Genomic DNA, 24,560 nt, shown 5'->3' on the forward strand with positions numbered 1-24,560 from the left:
TTTATGGAAAGTGTGCATCCTTTTAGATAAGTACTCGGGAGTGGAATAGGTGGATCATATGTGTATGTTTAATTAGTCTTCTTTCTGATTGTTTAATTTAAAAAATACTCACAAGCTGTTTTCTAAAGTTAGTATACCTTTTTACACTTCCAGCAGTCTAGTTAAGTTCCATTTCCTGCATATCTTGTTTAACAATTGCAATCCTCTGGCTTTTCAGTTTTAACCAGTTCCCAGTTAGAAGCGCCTGGGGCAGAGCAAGGCCAAACTCTGACTTTACAGGCTCCCACAACCAGGCCTCCTCGCCTGCGGCCAGGTAGGTCACCTCGCAGGTCCGGACGCCAGGCCTGGGACTGGCCAGACAACAGTCGCGTCCAGGCCTGGGCTAGGAGCCAGCTGAGCGCGCCCCTGTGCTAAAAACTAGTCACCTGGCTGCCCCGAGTCCACCAGGCGCTCCACAGGCCATGGACTCTCGCGCTGGGAACACCGCAGACCCTAGAGGGAGCAGAGGAGGTACTGGCGTGGGTGGAGAAGAGAGAAAGGGAGGGAGACGTCCCAGGCCACCTTGTCTTGCCTGTCGGCTCTTAACCATTTCATCCCCCAAGTGGTAAACATCAGCCTTAGGGCGCAGGCTGTCCGGGCAGCAACCAGGGGCCCAGCGTGGAAACTGTATTTCAGGTCCCTACAGACTCAAGGGTGTGTGTGTGTGTGTGTGTGTGTGTGTGTGTGTGTGTGTGTGTTGGAGGGGCACATCAGACTCTGGAGACCTAGCTCATGAAGAAGAACCTAGAGGCAGGCAGTCTGTAGGGCATTAGGAGGGTGGGCGGGGGTGGGTGGGTTCTGTGGAGGGGGTATCTGGAGATACTTGTACCCTGAGGGGAGGGACACTGGGCCTTTAAAGAAACTCCTGGGTGTAGGAGGGATTGCCTAGTTTACTAGAGGTGAAATTGGGGGCTTCAGGGTTGCTTGCAGGGAGAGGTTTAGGTGGGAGAAGCAGGGTCCCCAGAGACACGGCAAAAGAATTTTGGCATCTAGTGTTACTAGAGGACCCTGTGGTGAGCTCCAAAGAAATTTGTTGGGTGCTCAGAGGTGTCCAGGTCTATTGCTGTCAAATGGCTACCTTCCTGGACTCTATGGGGCAAGGCAGCTGGCAGTGTATACAGATGTGGCAGTTGGGGGATAGTGGTGGTGGTGGTCCCAGGACAGGAGGGGACTGTCAGCGATCTCTGGAACTATAGGAGTAGCCAGGAATCTCCGTATATCTGGAGGGACGTTTCTAGGTCTTTGGACTTAGGAATCACTCAGGTCGGGGCTGCACGGCTCTGGGTCCATGATGACTTGTCTTCTTCTCCTGGGCAGGAGGTGGCCTACCTGGGTCCGGGGGCTCCCGCGCTCGGCAGCTCCTGGAGCGGCTGGACGCACGCCCCCTGGCGGCCAGAGCCGCAGCGGACTTGTCAGCGCTGGCACGAAAGGCGGGTGCCACATTGCGCCTGCGCCACAAGGAGGGTAGGTGCAAGGACTCGGTAGGGCGGGGCAGGTTTTGCAGCCAGAAGGCCAAGAACTGTTAAGGAGTGTGATTCCGCAGGGAGGGGTTAGGAGGGAGCGAGACCTCGCGAACTAGAGTGTATTCCTTCAGGGTTATTGCGATAGATGAGTTTCAGAACATATGTGGAAAGTGCTGGGCTGGGTGGTTATTAAGGTAAGAGAGGCTCCGATTTGGCATTCGCAATCTTGGACACTCAGCAACTGTAGCTACCTGCAACACATACACAAACCAGGGTGCAGGAGGGGGTGGCTGGGAAGAAGGGAGTTAGCAGGAGTGGAAGAGGGTTAAGAGGGCATAATGGAAGTAAGGATGATTTCAATACATTTTATACATGTATGAAATCGTCCAAAATGTCATTTCCAAGAGGCAGCACTTAGGGAGAGATGAGTTCTCTACAAAGGGGTGAGCCTGAAATGCCAGTCAACCTGTGGAAGCTCTGGACACATCAGAGGAGATTGTTGTTTGCTTAGTTTCGTGTGTGTGTGTGTGTGTGTGTGTGTGTGTGTGTGTGTGTGTTTAATGTTTTAGTTTTTATTTCATTTTATTTTATAGACAGCATCCGTCTCTCTATGTAGCCCTGGATGTCCCAGAACTCATTACTTGGACCAGGCTGGCCTAGAGCTCAGAGGTCCGTCTGCCTCTGCCTCCTGAGTGCTGGGATTAAAGGTGTGCACCACCATGCCTGGCTTTTATCTATCTATCTATCTATCTATCTATCTATCTATCTATCTATCTGTGTGTGTGTGTGTGTGTGTGTGTGTGTAGGTATATACACATGACTGTATCAGATCTACCCGGAGCTGCAGTTACAGGCAGGTGTGAGCCTCCATATGCCTGCTGGGAATTGAACTCTGGTTGCCCTGCAGGAGTAGTGGGAACTCTTAACTGCTGAACTATCTCTCCAGTCCCTTGTTTGGTTTCATGAGACAAGGTCTCATGCTGGAGGCCACATTGGCCTCAAATTTGAGCCAATATTCCTGCCTCAGCTTCTAGAATTTTGGGATTATAGTCTTCTGCTGTGGGTGGATCTTGAAATGTGAAAAATGAAATAAATTTTGTAGGCTAATGAGAGGTTGTAGTCTAGATTTTCAGGAACCTAATCTGGGGATGGTAACCTTCCTGAAGTCCTTAGGTACTTTTTTTTTTTTTTTTTTTAAATTATTGTGTTTATTTAACTCTTTAGGTACTGGGGCCAGATGTGGCACATGCTAGGAAGTCACATTACCACTAAGCTACAGCCACTTAGGGTGTTACCTAATGCATGTAGCCAATGTATTATTAACATCTGGGAGGAAGGCATGGAGTATTCAAATGGATGGTACAGGATTAATTTTTAAGGAGTTGAAGCCAGATGGGGGTGGTGCATGCGTTTAATCCCAGCACTTGGGGAGTCAGAGGCAGGCGGATCTCTGTGAGTTCAAGGCCAGCCTGGTCAACATAGCAAGTTGCAAAGTTCCAGGACAGCCATGGCTGTTACACAAAGAAACCCTGTCTTAAAAAACAAAACAAAACAAACAAACAAAAAAAGGGGGCACTGGTTGCTCTTACAGAAGAACCAGGTTCAGTTCCCAGCACACACACGGTGGTTCATGATGTAATGCCAGTTCCAGAGGATCTGACACCAGGCATACAGGTGCTGCACAGACAGACATGCAAGCAAAACACCCATACCCATAAAATAAAGTAGAAACAAAATTTCCATGTTTTAATTTTATGTGTGAATATTATGCCTGCATGTATGTCTGTGTACCACACGCACACCCAGTGCCTATGGAGGCCAAAGAGGGCGTTAGACCCTCTTGAACTGGAGTGACAGACAGTTGTGAGCCACCATGTGGGTCCTGGGAATTGAACCTGGGTCCTCTGAAAGAACAGACGGTGCTCTTAACCACTGAACCATCTTTCCAGCCCCCAGTAAAAATAATTTTGAAAAAGTTAACCCAGGAGTCCCAGGTTGTTTCCATGTCGGCATCTTTTGATATTCCTCTTTGTCTCTTCCATATCTTAGCTGTTAGCGTTCTGGATTCTGCAGATATAGAAGTCACAGACAGTCGCCTGCCTCATACCACTCTTGTGGCACATCGATCCCAGGTACTACTGCTCAGTGCTGTGCTCTGTCAACTCTTCGCTTTTGTTGAATCCTCTGTAGCCCAGGGTGGCCTGGAACTTGATAAGTAGACTAGGCTGCCCTCAAATTCATGGTGATCCCTCTGCCTCAGACTCTCCGGTGCTAGGATTACAGGCATTCACTTTCTACACTGTGCTGGCTAGTCTTATGTCAACTTGACACAAGGGAGTTCTCTGAAAGGAGGGAACCTCAATTGAGAAAATGCCTCCATAAGATCTGGCTATAAGGCCTTTTTTTTAAAATTAGCGATTGATGGGGGGGGGGGGCAGCCCACTGTGGGTGGTGCCATCCCTGGCCTGGTGGTCCTGGGTTCTATAAGAAAGCAGGCTGAGCAAACAATGGGGAGCAAGCCAGTAAGCGGCACCCTCCGTGGCCTCTGCATCAGCTCCTGCGTCCAGGTTTCTGCCCTGTTTGAGTTCCTGTCCCGACTTCTTTTGATGATGAACAGTGATGTGGAAGTGTAAGCCTAATAAACCCTTTCCTCCCCAAGTTGCTTTGGTTACAGCATTTCATCACAGCAGTAATAACCCTAACTAAGACATTCATCCAGCTAATTTATGTATACTCTTGCCCTTATTCCAGCATCGAAGGTCTGAGACTCTGGGGACATGTATGGAGCCACCTCCAGTAACCCAGAATAAGGCAAGCTATGCTTTGAAAGTACCCCAAGCCACTGGTCAATTTTCTGTGGAGCTGATCCGAGGTCCTGAAGGCTTTGGTTTCACTTTAAAAGGAGGACAAGGTGTATCTGGGCATGCGCCGCTGGCCATACATGGACTGCTGAAGAATGGGCCAGCACAGCGATGTGGTCGTTTGCAGGTTAGCTCTCAGCAGCAAGCCATTCATAGATATGGTCCCTGTCCTTGTCAAGTGTTCTTCGTCAGCCCTTCATACGCCACTGTGTTCTTGCAGGCCGGTGACCTCGTGCTCCATATCAATGGAGAGTCAACACAGGGACTCACTCATGCCCAGGTGGTGGAGCGGATACGCACGGGAGGCCCCCGACTTTGCTTAGTACTCCGCCGGCCTCAAGAGATGGATGCTAGAAGGATTGAGGAGGGTGGAGGCCATCAGAAGAGAGGTGAGGTGCTGAGTTTCCCAGGGAAGAGAAGCAGGGATCAGAGAGGGGAAGGAGAGGTTCAGAGAGTAGAGAGGCTGGATCCTGGGTAGAAAGGGTTTGGTGGTCTCCGTGGGGACTGTAGAGGTCCGGTGCCGGGGCTGGGTTATAGAATTCACAAAATCTGAGACAGGGAGCGGGGCATCCCAGAGTAGGAACTTCAGAGAGAGTGCTTTTGAGGTCCTAGGAGAGGAGGGTCCGGGATAAAAGCTGTTTTTTAGAAGGGTCGGTCTCAGGAAAATGGGGTAAGATTATAGAGACTGAGGACTCTGCCGTCTGGGATGCAGTTCTGTGGGCCGGCGCTTGCCATCTGAGAAGCCGTGTGGAGATACACTCTGTATTTACAGAGTAAGGGGTTTAGTTGTGAGAGACAAGTAAAGGGGGCTGGCAAGGCAGCTCAGCAGATAAAAGTGCTTGCCACCAAGCCTGACGACATGAGTTTGATCCCCGGGACCCACAGAGCGGGAGGAGAGACTTGGTCCACTCAAGTTGTCCTCTCTGACCTCCATACGTGAGCTTCCCCCCATCCAATGTTTAAGCACTGATCAGTAGGTGAAAGGGCAGGGAACCAAGGGAGAAGGAGCGAGAGAGGGGCGTTCAGAAGTCTCACATAGGAAAGCGTCACGCTCCAAAGGTTTGACTTCCTTTGGGCAATGATTTCCGTGGGGGCATGTCCTGGATTGAAGAGGTATATCTGGAGGGGGTAATGTCTGGGTTTGTGAGGGAGTGGCACTTCTAGGCCTTGAAGAGATCGTTCTCGAAGGCTTTTCTGGCCACTCTTAGCCAAGGCACCGATGCCCATTTCCCCACTCCACCACCCAATCTAACCCCCAGTACTGCTCTCTCCAGATTGCAGCCCAGATCCTAGAGGAAGCAGGATGACAAAGTCTCGCAGCACTATTTCCCCAGTTCATCACCCGCCCAAGACCCGGACCAGTCTGGAACCTAGTCCCGAGGCAGTGGCTGCTGGCCACGTGGTCCCTGAAGTGGAGCACCCCACAGAAGACTTGGACGACCGCCTCCCTGGTACCCCTGGGCCCTGGCTGGTGCCCAGCGAGGACCGGCTCTCACAGGCTTTAGGGGTTCGGGGCGGGGGCGCGCAGCTCGCCCAGGAAATGGCAGCTGGAAGGCGGAGGCACTGAGCACCAACAGACAGCTCTGTGCTCACTTGGTGACGTCCCACCTGGTTTTAGCATGCCTGACCGCCTGGCACTAGCTTTCCCCCTAGAGTTTTAACCTGGTCTAGTCCCCTCCCATTGCGCATTGCTCAGTGGACTGGTCCCCACCCCTTCAAGATGCCAGTGGTACGGCCCTGCCCCTGCCGGAGCCCAGAGTGCTCGCACTCCCTCCCACCCCCGCGCGCCTCAGATTCTCCTAGTTCTTTCCCGGTCGGGAGGTAATAAAATAGCTGGATCTAGTCCTGACTTGCCAGGTGCTCTAGGCGGGGTGAGGCTTCCGAGTCCACCCTGGAAGGGAGGGCTGGGTTGATCTGGTTTCGATGAAGGTCCTTTGAAACCATCCGAAAGCTGCGTGTTCATGCCTCCAGATGGATCCTTATTTCTGCTTGCTCCCCAGTTTACTTTGCTTTGCTAAGCCCTGCACTTCTTCCTATTCATTCATTTCACCTTTGGAGAACGCATATTTTTGCATGTGGCGTGGGGAATGCAGAAGTGGGCCAGCTGTGGGCGTGCCCCAGTAGGCTCAGGGTTCCCGCATGGAATCCTTCAGACCCTCAGCCGACAGACATCAAGATAAGCAAATCTAGAAACCTGGCGCCTTCCTCCACCCAGAGTCTGCGGTCTCCTACTTCCTGCTTGAAAACGAGCTTTAACTGGCACGTAGACTGCTACCCTACTGCTACCCTGGGGGCGCGGGCTGGGGCCCTGGACCCCACTTAGGGACAGAGTGGGGAAGGTCTGAGTCAGCGCCTGGAGTGGATCAGGCTAAAAAGGGCTGTTAGAAATCTTTGGTCCACGCCTCCTCTTTTCCTTAGAAGGTGGTAAACTGCTCTGGGCGGGCCTGGTCTCGGGAAGAGACGAGTTTCCTCCACCCTGGGAGTTGAGTCTTACTGTCAAAAGGCTTATATGGACAACCCGGGTAGCCACAAAGCAAGCTCTAGCCAATGCTACAAATGTCCAATCACCTTTGCTGTTAACCACATCCTGAACGCTCAGTCCCATCCCCCAAAGAGGGAAGTTGTGGTCCAAACAGGCAACTTTGGCTCCTATAAGGAGGATACAGGGAGGGGAGAGAAATGACAGGACCAGAGTCTCAGGTGGCTCTGAGGGTGGGGGTGGGGCAGACTGCAAAACTAAACAGGGACAGCTGGCAGCTGGGATATAAAGAAGCGAACACTTGGAGTGTTAGTGCTGTGAACATTGTGCGGCTGTGTGGGGGTGACTTCCAGCTTACTCATGACTCAGAGGAGAGTGGGAGTATGGCTCCCCAGAAGTCAGGAAAGGGTTCTAGTCTATAATCCTAAACAGTCACACCCAGGGGACTAATATAGCAACCCCAGCCACCATTTCCTTAGTTTACCTTCATCCCTGCCCCTAGCTTTAATGGGGTATTTATTCTCATCTCGTTACACACCTGCTCACCGACTCGGATAGCTCATTTCACAAAGGGGGAAATGAGGCCCAGAGAGTGCCAATCGGCTGGCGGGGGAGAGCTCAAAGCAGGATCAGCCAAAGCTTGGTTTTGAAACCTTTCGTCTTAATCTCACCCCTATTTGACAAACAGCAGCTGAACCTCAACTAGATACCTGCTCTGGAGAGTTCTATGGTGGACAGCAGGGAGCAAGACAAAGCTGTATCGTTGTGCGGCTAGGATAGTGAAAATAGACTGATGCCAGACAAGAATGGCAGGAATGCACAAAAGAGAACTTCTAAGAGAAGTCATCTAAAAGAAGGGGGTTCTGGCTGGAGACTGTGTATCCCTATAATTCCTCCATGTGGGCAGCTGAGTGAGATAAGAGGATCACAAGTTCTAAGCCCTAAGCCACCTTGGGCTACACAGTGAGACTGTTTCAAACATCAAAGGAAATGAAAGACAAAGAAAAGGAGGGGTCATGTTGTGGGAGATGGTGGTGGGCTGCTGGCTTCGATTGAAGACATAACGTTTGAAGTGGAACCTGAAAAACCAGAAGCCAAGTGAAGGAAAAGCTGGGGGAAGGGCATCCAGTAATGAGAACGGCAAGCACAAAGGCCAGAGGCAGCTAAATTTGTCCTGTTCCACAAGTGCAGGTATTTGCCACTGCTTGAATGCGTGCACTCAACACGGAGAAAAATGTTTCAACCTTTCCATTACTCAGTCACTCCTTCAACAATGGCAATTGTAAAAGGGAGCTCCTTCATTTGAAAGGGATCTCTGTTTGGGGTGGGGGCAGGCAGGACCTTAGATTGAATTTGGGCCTTCCAATGATGTCTTTACACTTGAGACGAGTATAAAACCAATGTTCAGAAGACACTGTGTGTGGGGTGTGTGTGTGTGTCCTGATTTCAGAGTCAGACGCTAAGATGGCTAGGAGAAATTAATTGCTCAGGAACACAGTGCAAAATGTCATCTTTCTTACCCAAAATTGCATTCCAAGAACCATCCCCTTACCTTGCCCAGCTCTCAGCAAAAATGCGTACTTTCCCTATTCTTCACCAAAGCTGCCTTGGCCTCTCTTCTCAGAAGCAGAAAGCTGAGGTCCAGCACGTAGGCTGAAGACTTCCCTGGAATTGCCCAGCACAGAGTAATTTACTGGTTCCCTGGGCTCTAAGCAGATTATTGATATGCACTACTCTTTACCAGGTGACCACCGGGTCCTGTTCTCATCCAGCCTTTGCAGCACTATTGACACATTTCACACCGCACTATCCTTTGTATATAACCAAAGCTTCCCAAACTCTGGAAACCGACTGCACCCTCCCCACCCCAGCTTGGTATCATTTGACTACAGCACGTGACCTGACCTACTCAGGAACAATGTTCAATCTTTCTTCATCTCACTTATTGTGAACATTTACACCATTTCTTGAGGTAATTGAGTTTTAATACCCCAGATCCTACAGAGAGTGTTAGGTAATATACTATCTATCAGTAGTTCTCACCTTTCCTAATGCTGTGACCCTTCAATATAGTTCCTCACGTTGTGGTGACCCCCAACCATAAAATTATTTTCATTGTTACTTCATAGCTGTAATTTTGCTACTGTTATGAATCCTAATGGAAACATCTGTTTTCTGGTGGTTTGAGGCGACCCCTGTGAAAAAGTCGTTAGACGCAAAGGGGGTCGCGACCCACAGGTTGAGAACCACCGCTATATATGCAAAGGGAAAACCTTCTAAAAGTCAAAGCACTCCGAATTCAGAAAACATACCTGGTCTCGAGAATTTCGGGTTTAAACAGGGCCTCGGCTGTTTTTTTTTTTTCCCCAGCCAAGGAAACTGAGTCACTCTATTGCTCTATTGCGTGTTGGCCTTTTGGTTAAGATCAAATGTAGGAAGTCAGATTCGCTCGGTTCGGAGTGGAAGTAGCGCTTTTGCATTTTTTGAAAAGCTAAGGGTCTCTATATTCTTGCACCTGGTATCTGGAGTTGCCAGACACCTCGAAGATGGAGGTGTGCACAGGACCCGTACTGTCTTTGGCCGGAGGGCAAAGGGGGCTTCCGGGGCGGCAGCCACCTGGCCCGGCCCCCTCCGGCCCCGCCCGCTTCAGCTAGGCGCGGTGATTCATTCCCTCCTTTGCCCGGGGGCCCCCTTCCCGGCCAGACGGCGGGACAAACGGTTGGGTGTGCAGCGACTCGAACTCGTGAGCCAGAAAACAGAGCTTCTGCGCCCCAGCGACTCCAGCACACACCATGGCGGACTCCGAGCGCCTCTCAGCTCCTGGCTGCTGGTTAGCCTGTACCAGCTTCTCTCGCACCAAAAAGGGAATTTTCCTGTTTGCTGAGATTGTGAGTGTTCTGGGACCGGAGGGTGGGCAGAGGCCGCGTGTGCAGGCTGGACCGCTCGGTCCTGGACTGTTCGGGTTGAGGCAGGCACGTGGCCAGGCTGATTGGCAGTGGGGTGCAGGTGGGTGAGTTCGTGGAGGAGGATCGAAGCCAAGGTGCAGGGGGTTCGGTGGGGCATGGGCGAAGTAGTGGAGAGCTGGTGGTGCACTGGTGAGGCGATGAGTCTGTAACTTATATTGGGGGTTCGGTGTGGGGGGCGTAGACTCATAGTGGACACAGAGAAGGGGTCCTGGGGAGTGGATGTCTCTCGTGGCAGGGCGTGGCCGGCCTGGGCACTGGCTGGCGGGCTGGCAAGGCGCCCAAAGGCGGGGCCTGTTGGGGTGGGGTAGAGCTAGTCCCCTAGGGTAGGGCGCTCCACCCTCCGCCAGTTCCCCCTTGCCAGTTTGGGACTGGATGGGAGGTCCTTAGCTCTTTGGATGGTTATAGGGAACTTTGGTTTTCCATCCCCCTCCAAGTGGACACTGGCTTTGGGTCACTTAGAAAAGAGGTGCGGCGCCTTTAACGGAGCCCTGCCCTTCCAGTGTCGGGCTCACCCCTGCCCAAAGGGGTTGCCTGGGGAACCGCACGTCCCTCCCCTAAAGGCATGGACGCTGGCGCCACCAGCGCTCACAAAACACCTGGCAGAGCCACTCCCCTCGGGGAAAGGGGAACCGAAGCACATAATTCTGCTCCTTTCTTGCTGGGTGACCCTGGGCAAGCCACTTAACCTCTCTATGACTCAAATTTCTCATGTGTAAAATAGAATAGTAGCTAGCTCATTAGATTGTTGTGATGATTAAGCGAAAGAAGACATGTAAAACTCTAAGACAATGTGCTTGGAGAACACAGAGCACGCCGAGAGGGGTTTCGCAATTCTTGTGTGTCATTTTCTCACTCCTGGTAGTTCTTTGAGAAAAGGAATTTTTTTCTTTCCTCCCCACCCCCAACTCTCTGCTGAGTGGGCCGAACTTAGGGCCTCGCACATGTTAGGCAAATGCTCGCAAATGCTCGGCCACAGAGCACATCACCAGTCTTGGGAAGTGGATTTGAGTTTGAGATCTTTTCTTTTCTTTTCTTTCATTCTTTCTTTTTCTTTTTGGTTTTTCGAGACAAGGTTCCTCTGTGCAGTTTTGGAGCCCGTACTGGAACTCGCTCTGTAGACCAGGCTGGCCTTAAACTCACAGTGCTGGGATTAAAGGCGTGCGCCACCACCGCCTACTGAGATCCCGCTTTTTTAATTTAAACCGTTGCTCTTAACCCACGGCTGATTGCGGTCCTCTGTCCCCCTCTTAGATACTGTGCCTGGTGATTTTAATTTGCTTCAGTGCTTCGACGTCAGCATACTCGTCCCTGTCTGTGGTTGAGATGATCATTGCTGCTGTCCTATTTGTCTTCTACATGTGTGACCTGCACTCCAAGATATCATTCATCAACTGGCCGTGGACTGTGAGAAAGGGGCCAGCACTGCGGAGGGCGGGCAGCGGGCTTGGGAAGTTGGAATGGTCTGGAGCACTCTGGATGCTGAAATGACCATCTTTCTCCATCCACAGGACTTCTTCAGAGCCCTCGTGGCGGCCATCCTCTACCTGATCACCTCCATTGTTGTCCTTGTAGAAGGAAAAGGCAGCTCCAGAATTGCCGCTGGGGTAAGAGCCCAAGAAGCAGATCCCAAGACAGGAAGAAGGCTTGAGGATCTAGGGGCTTCTGCAGGAGTGTGTGAGCCACACCAGGCCAAAGTTGCTAGCAGGACTTGCCGCAAAGTCTGGCCCCAGACTTTGATTTTATCTGCCAAGATCATTTGCTGTAAAACACTGTCCCGTGTCTGACATAGAGACCTTTGTCAACATGTTAGGGTACCATCTGCTAGAACTTTGCCTCAAATGTAGTATGAAGCATGCCCTCTACATATGAGCCAATGGGGGTGCCTGACCTGTGCTGCGAGGTAACTGGGGAGATGGTGGGGTAGTTCGCATTCAGACTCCTGACCTTTCTTTCCCTGAGGTCCCCTGGTTTCCTAGCATAGGGCTGGATGGTCATTATCCCACATAGGCCGGTCCCTGGAGGTGGATACAAGAGCCTGAGTAGGAAGGTACATCCTCTAATCCAGTCCCCTCGCTCCTGTCTCCTCAGGTACTGGGCATATTTGCTACCTTGCTCTTTGGCTGTGATGCCTACTTTACCTTCCCTCTGAAGCAGCAAAGACATACAGCAGCCCCTACTGGTAAGAGAGAGAGAGAGAGAGGATGTGTGTGTGTGTGTGTGTGTGTGTGTGTGTGAGAGAGAGAGAGAGAGAGAGAGAGAGAGAGAGAGAGAGAGAGGATGTGTGTGTGCGTATCCGTGTGAATGTGTGAACACACGTGCATGCATACTGAGAGCAGAAAAAGAAAAAGGGACAGGTGTAGTGGCAAGTGTCTATCAATCCCAGCGCTCAGGCAGGTGGATCTCTGAGTTCCAGGACGGCCAGGGCTACATAGTGAGACTCTGTCTCAAAAAACTTAAAAGGGGAAAAAAAAGAAGGAAAAAGGAAAAGGACCTCCTAGGGAAGGGTCTGATTGCCAAATCTGTCCTGTATTGGTGTGCCAGTAAATATTCTAAGTGTGTGAGCATTCCTGCCGGTAAAAGGTAGATCTAGCAAAGCTTTCTTTCTTCCTCTCGCAGACCCCACAGATGGTCCGTGATCCCCAGTCACCTGTCTCTGCTACCTGCAAATAGCTCCTCCATCAAAAACTTCCTCTTGCCAGATGTGGTGGTCCGTGCCTTTAATCCCAGCACTCAGGAGGCAGAGACGCGTGGATCTCTGTGAGTTCGAGGCCAGCCAGAGCTACACAGTGAGACCTTGTTTCAGAAAAAAAAAAAATACCTCCTCCTGTTTCTACAACACTCCCAGCCACTTCTCTGACCCCACTGAAAGTGCTTATGGTACAGGAGATTGAACCTAGAGCCATCCGCATACTAGGCGAGCACTCTCCGCTGAGCTCCATCCCCTGTAAAAGTGCCTTTGATGGGACAGTTTTGTCCTCCTGGGTGTGCCTAGGTCCCGTGTCTGTGTCCGGTCCCCCCTCCCCCCCCATTGCTCTGCAGTACCAGCAGCTGACATGAGTTCTGCTTGAACCATCCCCCCACATAAGCTACAAGATGAGTGAACCCACTACAAATTACCTTTTCTCTCTGTGGGGTGAGCTGTGAAGGGCTAAATAAATAATAAACAGATTGTTAAAATCTATAATGAATAAGTTAATTTTTTGATCAATTGTACGTTAGCACCAGGAGGGAAACTGAGGCAAAGCCACTGGAGCAAGGAAGCCAGGCCTGCTTTTTTTTTTTTTTTAAAGAACTATTGCATTGTTCCACTAATACAAATAGAGGGTGGAAAGGGGGCCATGACTTAGTTTAGGGGAATCATCGATTACACTGACTGGACAGTAGAATCCCTTCTAATGTTGCCTGCCTTCAAGCCACGATGCAGTTCTTGTCTCGGGTCTGGCGAGGCATCACTGGGTGAGGCACCTGGACAAGGGGCGGGGTTGGGGAGTTAAAGGTTTCAGTTGTAGTGTCCTGAGTGGCCCTGGCCCTGGACAGGTGAGGAGGCAGCGGGATCCGTTCCCCTAGGAAGAAGCCATCATCCTCAGAGGACTCGGAACTGGGGCTAGAGGGCGAGCTGGAACAAGATCCTGAATCCGATCCCGATCCCACGTTACATCGGTGGTGGCCATGTCTGCCGGGATGGTGGTGGTGATGGTGGCTCCCGCGGCGCCGGCGTCGGCGCCGGCGGTGGCGGCAGCTGGGGGCCCTGGGTGGGGGACTTCGTGGCCTGCGGCGCTGGGCTGGGGGTGCACTCAGGGTCCGTCGTGGACCTCCCTCAGACACCAAAGGGTCGCGAAAGCTGACACGCGGGGTACTCTGGCGACCAAAGGCATTATCATCTGGGTGCAGGGCAGGATGTCCAGGCGTTTCTGGGGGTGGCTCAGGAGCACTGCGGAGCCCCAGCTCAGGCATAGAGTGGCGGTGAGGGGCCCCTCTCAGAAAGCGGGGAGCCTCGTCTGGGCCTGCAGCTATAAGAAGAAAGATGGAAGACTCGGTATCTGCCCGCTCTCTCTGGCCTTTACCTGAGGGAAGACTTGGGAATTCCTTCTTTCCTCTACCGGGACTGGGAAGTGGAGCAGGGCTCAGAGATGGGGCACCCCAAAGTTTGATTGTTGGTGCAGGCTTTAGGTGGAGGGAAGGGTAAGAAGTAAATCAGCCTGAGTAGGGAAGGTTTGCTGTATAGGTTGTGGTCTGGGAATGGGGTGGATTGGCCAGAAGGGGATATATCAAAGGCTGGAGTAGATTTGGTTTGAGACAGAATGGAGGGGACGCCTGGGTGGAGGATGACGAGTTGGAGGAAGTGAGGGAAGTACTTGGGCTCAAGATGGGACCAGTTTAGGTGTCCCATGACCTCTGTGCAGGTGCAGGGCAGACCCAGGGTTCAGCAGACAGGTGGAGTCAGGGCTAGAGACCGAGGCCTGAAATGGCCTGAAATGGAGCCGAGGAGGAGGATGGGCCCAGCTACTTGGGAGCCGGAATGCTTCAGGCAAGGCTGGGAAAAAGGCAGGGCTCACCAGGCTCTGCTTTGGTACAGGTGCCTTTGCTGGCGGTCTCAGATGTCCCCTCCGCAGCCGCCGGGAAAGAGGCCGAGGAAGCTGTGAGCGGTGCGGTGACTGTGCCGGCGCTCCAGCTGCGGCGGCCAGGTCCTGGGGCGGGGGTCTCGGCCCCGAGGCTGCAGGCTCGGGAACAGAAGATAAGGCCGCGGCGTGGGAGAAAGGGGCGGCCCAGCAGGGCTCGACCACAACGGCTACAGCAGAAGCAGCGATCTGAAGCGTGCCAGTGTTGGCCCTCATAAGCCATCTGGCCTTGGTCCAGGCCTGTGGGGACCAAGAGGAGGAGGAAAACTGAGGCAGCATCCATAGGCTGTCCCACTATGGTGGGATCTTAGGAAGATGCGGGGTATTTGAGGTAGGGTACCCTGATTTTCTTCCCCACTCCCAGAAGGGGCCCTTTCTCTGAAGAAAGCAGATAATGTGAGATTTGGCCCTCATCTTTCTTATCCCTTGGAGAGGGGCTGGCAATGGTGCCCTCTCCTCTTTCTTCCCTGGGATGCCCATTTAAAGAGCGCAGATGGGCACTGAGCTCTAATGTGTGGACACTAGGGGTTTCAGGCAAACGGAAGGCTGGATCTGAAAAGAGGCATGCACAGTGGGGGCAGGACTTAGGTAAGACATGGCTTTGGTGGGAAATAAGCCAGTTTTAGAAGGTAGGATGAGGCCGGGTGGTGGTGGCGCACGCCTTTAATCCCAGCACTTGGGAGGCAGAGGCAGGTGGATCTCTGCAAGTTCGAGGCCAGCCTGGGCTACCAAGTGAGCTCCAGGAAAGGCGCAAAGCTACACAGAGAAACCCTGTCTCGAAAAACCAAAAAAAAAAAAAAAAAAAAAAGAAGAAGGTAGGATGAGGGAGGAGAGTGGGAAAGAATAGAGCGTAGCTCTGGGCAGTAAAGGCTTCATTTTCGAGTGCTGAGATCAGAGGGTGCTCGGCAGGTGGATTTAGGTGTGTGGTGGGGGACTGATGTGTAGGTGGCATTTACAAAGCATGGCGTATGGGGTGAGGAGTATAGCTCAGTGGCAGAAAGTCTGTTGAGGACGTTGGAGGTCCTGGCCCTGAGTCCCGTCTCCTGCACCAAAGGGAGGGGAGGGTTAGGAGGGAAGAGAAGGAGGAGGCAGTGGAGCGGGAAGAGAGAGACACAGAGAAGGCGAGTGGGCCCAGCTGTTCATACATGCATCTGTCCTGCCCCATCACGTTCACCCACCGATGTGTTCCCCACAGCCATCGCAGTACTCGGCATGGCGAGCCTCGTAGCAGGCGCAGCAGTGCGGGCGGCTCTGACGCATCACATAGCGCTGCCCTCCTAGAGAAGCCTCACACTCGAAACAGCAGAAGTGACCCATGTGCCAGTGCCGGCCCTCGGCCTCCGTGCATTCCGGGGAGAAGATGATCTGCAGGGCACAGAGCCCCTGGGGCTGTCAGAAGAGCTTGCTTCGGCCTCTGTCCACCCTCCATTCCCACCTCCGGCCAGGGAGGCACCAACCTCATCACATGCCTGGCAGCGAGGGCGCAAGCATTCGGCATGGTGGCGCCCACAGTAGACCTTGCCGGCGTGGTAGAAGTAGATGAGGTCGACCAGCAGCTCCTGGCATGTGGTGCACACAAAGCACTGAGGGTGCCAACAGGCACCAAGGCCTGCTCGACTGGCAAATACTGCAATGTCCCCACCTCCGATCTGCTTTCCACACTGCCAAATAACAGCACCACAGTCACCAAGAGAGTCGGAGGGATGGGTCAGCCAAGCATGAGACAACTTGAACCTCTCCCATGGTGAACCTTGTATATTTTTTTTTTAACAAGGTCTCATGTAGCCCAGGCTGGCTCTGAATTTAATACGCAGCTGTGGCTGGCCCTGAACTCCTCATTCTCCAGTAACTAGCACCACCTACAGGATAAATTTGAGATAGTTCTCACTCACAAGGAGGAGGGGGACACCTAAGAAACTGACTCTGCTCATGGGAAAACCATCAAGATAGGCCTCAACTACCATGGGTGGCCTTACAGGCAATCCTTCCTCTAGGTGGTTGGGGGAAATCTTAAGTGGGGAAATCCAGAGGAGGTCTCAGCCAATGGACCTCACCAAATAGTTTTAAAGACAGGTTCCCACCCACCAGGGATGGCCTTGGAGACAAATTCCACCAACTGTGGAGGGCTCTATGTCAGGATTCAGACTACCACCATACATCAGTTTATTATTTGTTGGTGTTATTAATTTCCATTGTTGGGGATGGACTTGTAAGTCAGTTCTTTGTTTTGAGACGGGGTCTTACTATGTAGCCTGGGCCGCCCTTGAACTTTCGACAATCCTTCTGCTACAGCCTCCTAAATGTTGAGATTACAGGTGTGAGCCCCCATGCCCAGCTACGTGGGTCAAATCTTAATAACAAGTCCCGATCACAAGAAGACCAAAGAGACAGTCCCCGCTTGATGCCCTCTGCATGGAGGAGAGGAAACCACAGAAATGTACATCAAGGCCTTCTCGGAGACAGCTTGGACCCAACAGTGGTGTCTAGGGGACAGGTTCTATTCATCAGAGGGCTCTAGAGACTCCCCACTGGGCGTTAGGTAGTAGGCCTCGGGGTCTTCACTTGGCGAGGCCCCCTATAGCTCACCTCCTCGCAGATGGCCCCAGTAATGGTCACTGGGAAGATTCGAACGGTACCCCGTCCCAGATTCTCCCGCTTCCGCTGCTGGCTGAAGGCTCTCAACTCTTTCTTCTCCTCCTCTTCCAGGGCCGTGCAGTATTGTGCCTGGGGAGAGGAGGAGTCTTCTAGACTTCATCCATGTTCATGGACTTGACTTCTAGGCCATCATATATATATATGGTGCTACCTATTGGAAATACCCAGTCCTCATCTCTTCTCTCAAGGCTTAGCTATGTTTGGTCAAGGGATGTCCCCTTCTGGCTCCTGCTTCCCCAGACCTTTCACTTCAGCTCAGCTCACCTTTTCTTTTTTCTTTTTTCCCCAAGACAGGGTTTCTCTGTGTAGTTTTGGAGCCTGTTCTGGAACTATCCTCAAACTCACAGAGATCCACCTGCCTCTGCCTCCGGACTGCTGGGATTAAAGGCGTGCGCCACCACTGCCCGGCTTCAGCTCACCTTTTCTTAGCTGGCCCGGTCCATTTCTTTCCAGTCACCCCGAATTTGTCCAGGCTGTACCCCACTCCTGGTCTCCTTCACTCACCTCACTGTCATGTGGGGGCAGCTGGTGCAGCAGCTGCTTTATCCTGTATTTCTCCCCAGGACTGTTGACATAGGGGACCTTGTCCTCTGGGAGGCAGCTGAAAAACTGGTAAACCTGGGAAGACATGGAAGGGGGAGAGAAGAAAACAGTTACAGTTAGGGGTGAGCCAGGATACAGTGTGGTCACGGGTCCCTGGTTCTATGGGAAAATTAAAATCCCCCGAACGGCACTTCTCCTGATGCCATCCTCTTTCCCAAAGCCCCTGCATGGTTGAAGTGACCTACAGAGCAAAGCTCCAAGCCCGGCTTCCTTCTTCCCTTTACAGTAAAACTTCTCAAGACTTGTGAGCATTCCCAGGCAGTCTACTTCCTCGGCTCCCATTGTATCTTGGGCCCACTCCAGCCAGGCTTGGGGCCCTGCCCACCCGCAAAGCTATTAAGGTCACTGGGGATGTCTGCATTGTAAAAACCATTGTTCGGGTCTTAGTCCTCATTGGTTAGACCATCAGTGGTTCAGGCCCCAGCTGATTACGCTCTCTTCCTGCAAACAGTTTCTTCCTTTGGCCTCCAGAATACCGCAGAGCCCTGGTTTCCTGCCTTCCTCACTGCCTGTTCTTCTCCTCTTTTAAATTGTTCCGCAACCAGTGGACCCCTGAATATGGGATGGTTATGGGGCTTAGTCCTCGGTCCTTCTTAGAAACTGCATGCACCTTCGTGGCTCTGACTACCATCTTCCCTTCCCTTCCATTTTCCTTTGAGATGGGGGTCTCCATATGTAGTTCTTGCTGGTTTGGACCTTGCTATTTCCATCAGGCTGGCCTCAGCTTCCTCAGAGCTGAGAACACAGGCATGCACAACCATGCCTGGTTTGCCTTGACTTTTTTCATACTACTTAACTCATCCATTCATCTGTAAGGTAATCTTTCGCTCTTCACTCCTCTCTCACTCTAACCATTACTGAATATATATGTGTATATACACACATGTATTATACATCTATGTATACATATACATATGGAAATAGGTAAATATTGAGACATGGTCCCACTCTGTAGACCTAGCTGGCCTGGAACTTGATATGTAGACCAGGTTGGCCTTGAACTCACAGAGATCTACCTGCTTCAGGCCTGTGAAACTGTGCCTGGCTTTCAATTTCTTTTCTTTTCTTCCCTAGACAGGGCTTCTCTGCATAGTTCTGGCTGTCCTGGAACTTACTCTGTAGACCAGGCTGGCCATGAACTCAGAGATCCTCCTGCTTCTGCCTTGCTCAATTTCTTTCCTTAAAGACTGGGGACTTGTTAAGTAGTCTAGCCCAGCTGGGTCACATAGTGAGTTCCACACCAATCAAGGGATACAAAGCCCTGTGTCAGAAAATCCTCCCCAACAACAAAAGACAATGTATCCCAGAACTGAGGCCAGGAGGTGTCACCCACTCCGTGGTAGTGCACTAGCACGTGCAAAGGCCCAGTGTGCTCTTCCTAGCTCTCTGTGTATTTCCAGACCCAAGCCTCCCTCGGCAGTCACCCAGACGATTGACACAGTTTCCTCCTCACTGCTGCAGGTTGTGACTGCAGCCAGCCAGACACACTGTTGCGGGATGAGACAAGTCGGGTCCCTCTTCTCACACCCCTCTTGAGCCTCTCCCCTCATTCGGAGCCAAGTTCGCCCCGTGACCCCCAGGCCCTCTGACCTTTCCTGTAACTCCTCTCGCTCGGGCTCACTCTGCTCCTGCCGCACTGTTCTCGCCTCACATTTCCTCACACGGATGTGCCAAGCACATCCGGCCTCGGTGCTCACTACTCACTTGGCCTGGACTGTGCCAAGCTCAGATTTCCGCAACGCTCACGTCTTCACCTTCTTCAGGGCAGCTCAGACAGGGCTTGCCTGGACACTCTATTTATAATCCTGGCCGTCCTCCCTCTCTTCCCCTCGACTTTCTTTTTTTATTCCCCAGCCCTTCTACCGCCTGACACACAGTCATCCCTGTCCATGTGAGAGTTCCATATTTGAGGGTTTAACTAACCAAAGGTATTTTTAAAAGATCCATATGAACTGAACACCTACACACAGATTTTTTTTTTTGCTGTTGTTATTTTTTTTTTTTTTAAAAAGATGGGGTCTTATTATTAGCTCTGGAAGGCCTGGTATTTTATAGTCTTGAACTTGTGGTAATCCTCCTGCTTCAGCCTCCCCAGTGCTGAGATTACAGACATGTATCACCACACCCAGCTATTTTTTCCTAAACACTATCTTTTTTTCTGGTTCTGGGCTTGATTCCAAGGCCTTGCACATGCTAGGCATATTCTTCACAACAGAGCTACAACCCAGCTCATAAATAATATAACTTCTTATAGCATTTACAGCATATCAAGTATTATAATCTAAAGAAGATTTAAAGTGTATGGGAAGATGTTTGTAGGTTCTATACAAATAGTATGCCATTTTACATAAGGCATAGGTTATATACATTGCTATGCAAGTTTATGTAAGAGGCAAGCATCTTTGGAATTTGGTATTCCTATGTAGGAAAATAAGTATCTGCATGCATGTGCATCTATGTGTATTTTAGTGCTGGAGTTGGAATCCAGGGTCAAATGCATGCTAGGACAAATGCTCTATCCCTGAACCATACCTCCAGCTTTTGTTTTATGGGTTCTTTCTTTCTTTCTTTCTTTCTTTCTTTCTTTCTTTCTTTCTTTCTTTCTTTCTTTCTTTCTTTCTTTCTTTCTTTTTCCAGAGCTAAGGACCGAACCTAGGGCCTTGCGCTTGCTAGGCAAGCGCTCTACCACTGAGCTAAATCCCCAACCCCTGTTTTATGGTTTCTTTACTGTCCTCGGTGCCTAGACATGTCTGACATACAAAAAATGCTCCGTAACAATTGAAGGAATACATCCATGGTGATGTGATGAACAAAGTACGGATAGACTAGAAATGGGGCTGGAGAGATGATTTAGCCGTTTAAAGTGCTCTCTTGCTCACCAGAGAACCGGAATTCAGTTCCCAGCACACACATGACAGCTGACAACCTCCTATAACTCCGCTTCCAAGAGATCTGATACCATCTTCTGGCCTCTTCAGGCACCCATACACACCTGGTGCATAAACACACACACACACACACACACACACACACACACACACACACTTTCAAAAAAAGAAAAAAGAAATGGGATGAAAAGTGAACAAGACCCAGAGGAACTGGCCCAGTGATCACTCAGAACAGAGAGACACTGACAGTTGGACCACACTCCAGCATTACTCCAGAAATAGGTTCGCACTCAAATCCATATGTGCTTGCATATGTGTGCACCCACTGGAGAATGAGAGTGGGTGGCCAGCAGGGTGGTCACCTGCTCTGGCTTAAGGCCAGGGGGTACCCAGGCATACTCCTCTGAGGCACAGCCTGAGTCGTCATCAGAAATGGAGTGGCGCTGGAAGTCCGAGATGAGCCGGCACATGATGCGTTCGAGGTCCACAGGCACGGTGTGCACGGCATGCTCCTCCCGCGGGCATTTGCAGTGCTGGCAGATCTTTCTGCGAGAGCCAGGAGAGGAGTCAGTTACTAAGGAGTTGTCCACCCGGACCCCTAGGCAGCCCAGGTCCGGCAGAAGGGCAGGACATGCAGATTAACACCAAAGGGCTCCGAGCTGGGATAGAGCTCTGTGCTGGGACCAGGGCTGACAAGAGTTGGGGCTAAGCCAAGGTCTGACTCTGCTTGTGACCAGGCCATGGGGCACTGACTGTGCCAGGCTCAGCTTCTGGATGATGACAAGTCTGGAACACAGGGGCCTAGAGGACTGGGGGTTGGTGTGATCCTGGGTGCAGGATATTAAGGGGTGGGGCTTCAGGGGCTGAAGGACATCACCTAACTGTTCCAGCTCTGGTACGTGGGTCAGATTCTCAGGACAACGGGGGCGGGACTCCGGGACTGAGACTGGTGTCACAAATCAAGGCGAAAGAGTCTGTACTCTGTGGGGTAACTACCCCTGAAGGCAGAGCTTGTGTTGAGGCCCTGAATTTGTGTATAGGGGGAGTGGGAACATGACTGTGAGTCTGTGGGACTATGGGTTCTTAGACTTTGGGTGCAAGGCTCCGGTAGAAGAGAATACTGGGTCTAGAAGAAAAGTTCTGAGCCCAAGAAGAGGGCTGAGGGAGTCTGTGGAAAGGGCTAGAAGGTCCCTTTAGAGCTGGGACTCAGACTTGGGAGAAGACTCTTTGCGGGGGGGGGGGGGGCAGGGCTATGGAACTCTCTTGGGAACAGGTCTCTTGGGAATGAGTCAAGGGGCGGGGCTCTGGAAAGGACTTGGAGGCTCCTTTCCCAACTCTGCTCTGTGGGCGGAGCTCAAGCCTTGGGGCGGGGCTCTGACCAAGGCTAGGGTCACTTACCTCCAGCCGTGCAGCAGGAAGCCTGGGCACTGTTCCCTGCAGGAATTGCAGGGCTGGCCATGAGCAGGGTCCTCTGCTTCGGGAGGCTGTAGTGGGTGAGGGCAGATGCAAGACGAAATAAGGTGTGGGAGTGGGGAGGGAGAAGTCAACGCCCGTTTCTCCACTCCCAGGCTCGCAACCGCAGGCTGGGGCCTGTCTCACTGGGGGCAGCGCTGGGCAGGCTGAGACCGCGCCTGGAGCGCGGGGGAGGAGGAAACAATCAAACCAGAGGCAGGGCAGCTGAGACCACTTTCCTGTACGTTCCTTTTTCAGGGAATTCTCCAGTCTGGGCTGGTCTGTCCCCTGTCTAGTTCTCAGACAGGTCCATCAGAGAGAGTCCTCTCCCTATAAGAGAAGGGTCCCTAATATGGGCATCCCCTCTCAAGGCTCATTCTGACCCTTTCAACATCCAGTTCCACAAGGTAGGCGTCTGCGAACCCATCCTTCCCTGAAATCCCTCATGAACTCTGGGCAATGCCCTTCCCTAAGAAGTTCTGCTGCCCCTCCCCCAAACCCTGCTTCCATCTCTCCTACCTGAGAAATTGAGGAGTATCTATCTTTAGGACCACAGCATGTCCCTGTTCCATTCAGAAGGCCCCAGCCCAAGAAATCTTTGCCTTTACCCTTCATATTTGAGGACTATTCTCTTCTTTGGTCCAGATTCCATCTTTCTTGGTTAGAGATCTTTCAAAGAAAGAGAGGAAATCCTCCTATCTAGGAAGTCAAAAGCTTCCAAACTCCGATGGAAGCCTGGAAATCTTATACTAAATCTTAGTTTATTGACTCTTGGTACTCACAAGTGAAGGACCCCCAGTCTCATTTTACAGTCCCCCAATGTAAGCGGTTCCTTATTCACAAACTCAGGACGTCCCTGCCCAACCGCATATCCCAAGACTCTATTCTTTTCACCTTTAGGATTAAATCACAGGAAAGGGAGGTGTCCCCAGATTGCAGCGGGGATAAAAGTGTGAGATGTGTTAGGGGGTTGAGCCACCATATCTACACGTTTCTGCATCCACGAGTGTGCTTCGATCCCAGCCCCAAGTCTAGGGAAAGCTGGAGAAGGGAATTTCCAGGCCCTCCTTGGGGCGCCTCCCTTCTGTCCGAGTGCCTTGCCCCCTCGCCCGGGTCTCAGTTTACCCCTGACCCCCACCACTGCCCTTGAGCCCTGCTCACCGCACGCCCGGAGCGGCGCCTCCGGGACCCACGCGCGAACATGGCGCGCCTAGACAGAGTCAAGCTCAGCTGGGTCAGGCGGATGTAGTCCTCCGGGCCGCCAGGCCACGGCGCGTCCGGCCTGGCAGCGCTATTCCGTAAACTTGACTCCCGGGTGGGAGGAGCACGCCTCGTAGGGCCCGCCCCCCGGCCTGGAGTGTCTAAGTCACCACCACGCGGCCCCAATGCAAAGGTGAGTGAGCGCCTTGCTGGAAAGCATGGAGTTGGGAGTTCATCCCAGGGCTAGAGCCAGAGCAAGGTGTCAGGAGGCTGAACCTCCAGTGTCCCTGCGGTGCCACACGGCCTTTAGAGTTTGAAAGCTGGAAGCGAGCAAGGTTGGACGTGGAGACATGATGGTGTACTCGAGTGCTTGCTTGGACGAATAAGGTCGATTTATCTTGAAAGCTTTGGGGGGGCAAGGGTCAAAGGCACCTCTTGGTCCCTTCCCAGAGTCTTTTTTCAGGATGAATGTTACAAGAATGGTTCCAACCTCATCTTCAGTCCTAGTTGGTGCTCTGGTGCTCTGACGGTCCTAGACCTATTCCATTTTCAGAACCAGACCTGAGATTTATGTGGAAGAGACTGAAGTCACTGGCCAGGTTCCGAGGCCTGTTCCACATCTTTCCAAGGCATCCACATCCAGCCACTGTGCTCACCGACCCCAGCCCAAAGAAGTAGGTCTTAGGGCTCCTTCCTGCTCCCCTATTTTTCTATAGCCAGGTAGATCTCACCTTCCCTGAGCGCACTTCCAGAGCTGGGTCTCTCTTTCCTGCTCTTGGCATCTTTGGGCCTTGGGGCTAGGAAGGGGTCAAGTATTGGCAGCCACAACTCAGAACTCAGGCGCCCGAGTGGAGTCTTTAATTAGGCATGAGGCGGCAATTGGTCAGACAGGCCTTTCATCTTGGGCGCCCAGGAACTCCCCCTTCCATCCCCCCAACCCTATTACACACAACCCTGTCACTTCCTGACCCTTGTCCAGGGAGGAACTGGGGTCAGGGGAGGAGTATGTTCATCAGTTAATCAGCCTCCCCACCTGGTAGGTCTCTGGTTCTCCTGCTTAGGCTGAGGCAGAAGGAGACAGCTACCACAGGACCCAAGGGCTTGGGTAGGATGAGGTCTTGTGGAGTCTCCCTAGGTAGAGAGCCTTGAGAACTTGAGAAGACTTCATTGGGACCAGGGCGGGTAGTGGCTAAGGGATCAGCACCAGGACCACGCCCTAGAAAGCCTCGACGGTCAGCAATGGGACAGCGAAGAGTGCTAACTGAGAGATTGGGAATACTTTGTAGGTGAGGCGTCAGCAGGATGCTCCTGGGGGCTGAGCTTCCTCTGGTTTCC

At 52.0% G+C, this 24,560-nt stretch overlaps 3 protein-coding genes across 4 annotated transcripts; 2 read left to right on the forward strand and 1 right to left on the reverse strand.

Annotated features, from left to right (window-relative positions):
• The first annotated feature begins 373 nt into the window (after positions 1 to 373).
• Magix (MAGI family member, X-linked) lies at positions 374 to 6,206 on the forward strand. Of its 2 annotated transcripts, XM_028881344.2 has the most exons (6): positions 374 to 510; positions 1,357 to 1,503; positions 3,552 to 3,634; positions 4,254 to 4,490; positions 4,584 to 4,752; positions 5,638 to 6,206. In XM_028881344.2, the coding sequence occupies exons 1-6, from the start codon at positions 462 to 464 to the stop codon at positions 5,928 to 5,930; spliced, it is 978 nt and encodes a 325-aa protein (XP_028737177.1). In that variant the 5' UTR covers positions 374 to 461; the 3' UTR covers positions 5,931 to 6,206. The 2 variants fall into 2 exon arrangements, with proteins under 2 accessions (XP_028737177.1, XP_037055293.1); XM_037199398.1 differs by lacking the exon at positions 1,357 to 1,503 and having other exon boundaries at positions 382 to 510.
• Positions 6,207 to 9,493: 3,287 nt separating this feature from the next.
• On the forward strand, positions 9,494 to 12,667 carry Plp2 (proteolipid protein 2). The gene is made up of 5 exons (XM_028881343.2): positions 9,494 to 9,730; positions 11,060 to 11,212; positions 11,317 to 11,412; positions 11,897 to 11,987; positions 12,425 to 12,667. Exons 1-5 carry the CDS (start codon positions 9,635 to 9,637, stop codon positions 12,442 to 12,444), a joined length of 456 nt encoding a protein of 151 aa, XP_028737176.1. The 5' UTR covers positions 9,494 to 9,634; the 3' UTR covers positions 12,445 to 12,667.
• Positions 12,668 to 12,974: 307 nt separating this feature from the next.
• Positions 12,975 to 23,326, reverse strand: Prickle3 (prickle planar cell polarity protein 3). Its single transcript, XM_028881341.2, has 9 exons — positions 23,187 to 23,326; positions 21,972 to 22,057; positions 20,936 to 21,119; positions 17,587 to 17,700; positions 17,014 to 17,151; positions 15,885 to 16,088; positions 15,606 to 15,792; positions 14,365 to 14,667; positions 12,975 to 13,818 (listed from the first exon to the last, which is right to left on the reverse strand). Exons 1-9 carry the CDS (start codon positions 23,226 to 23,228, stop codon positions 13,217 to 13,219), a joined length of 1,860 nt encoding a protein of 619 aa, XP_028737174.1. The 5' UTR covers positions 23,229 to 23,326; the 3' UTR covers positions 12,975 to 13,216.
• Positions 23,327 to 24,560: the final 1,234 nt, after the last annotated feature.

Source organism: Peromyscus leucopus, chromosome X (assembly GCF_004664715.2).
Source record: "Peromyscus leucopus breed LL Stock chromosome X, UCI_PerLeu_2.1, whole genome shotgun sequence".
Taxonomy (NCBI): domain Eukaryota; kingdom Metazoa; phylum Chordata; class Mammalia; order Rodentia; family Cricetidae; genus Peromyscus; species Peromyscus leucopus.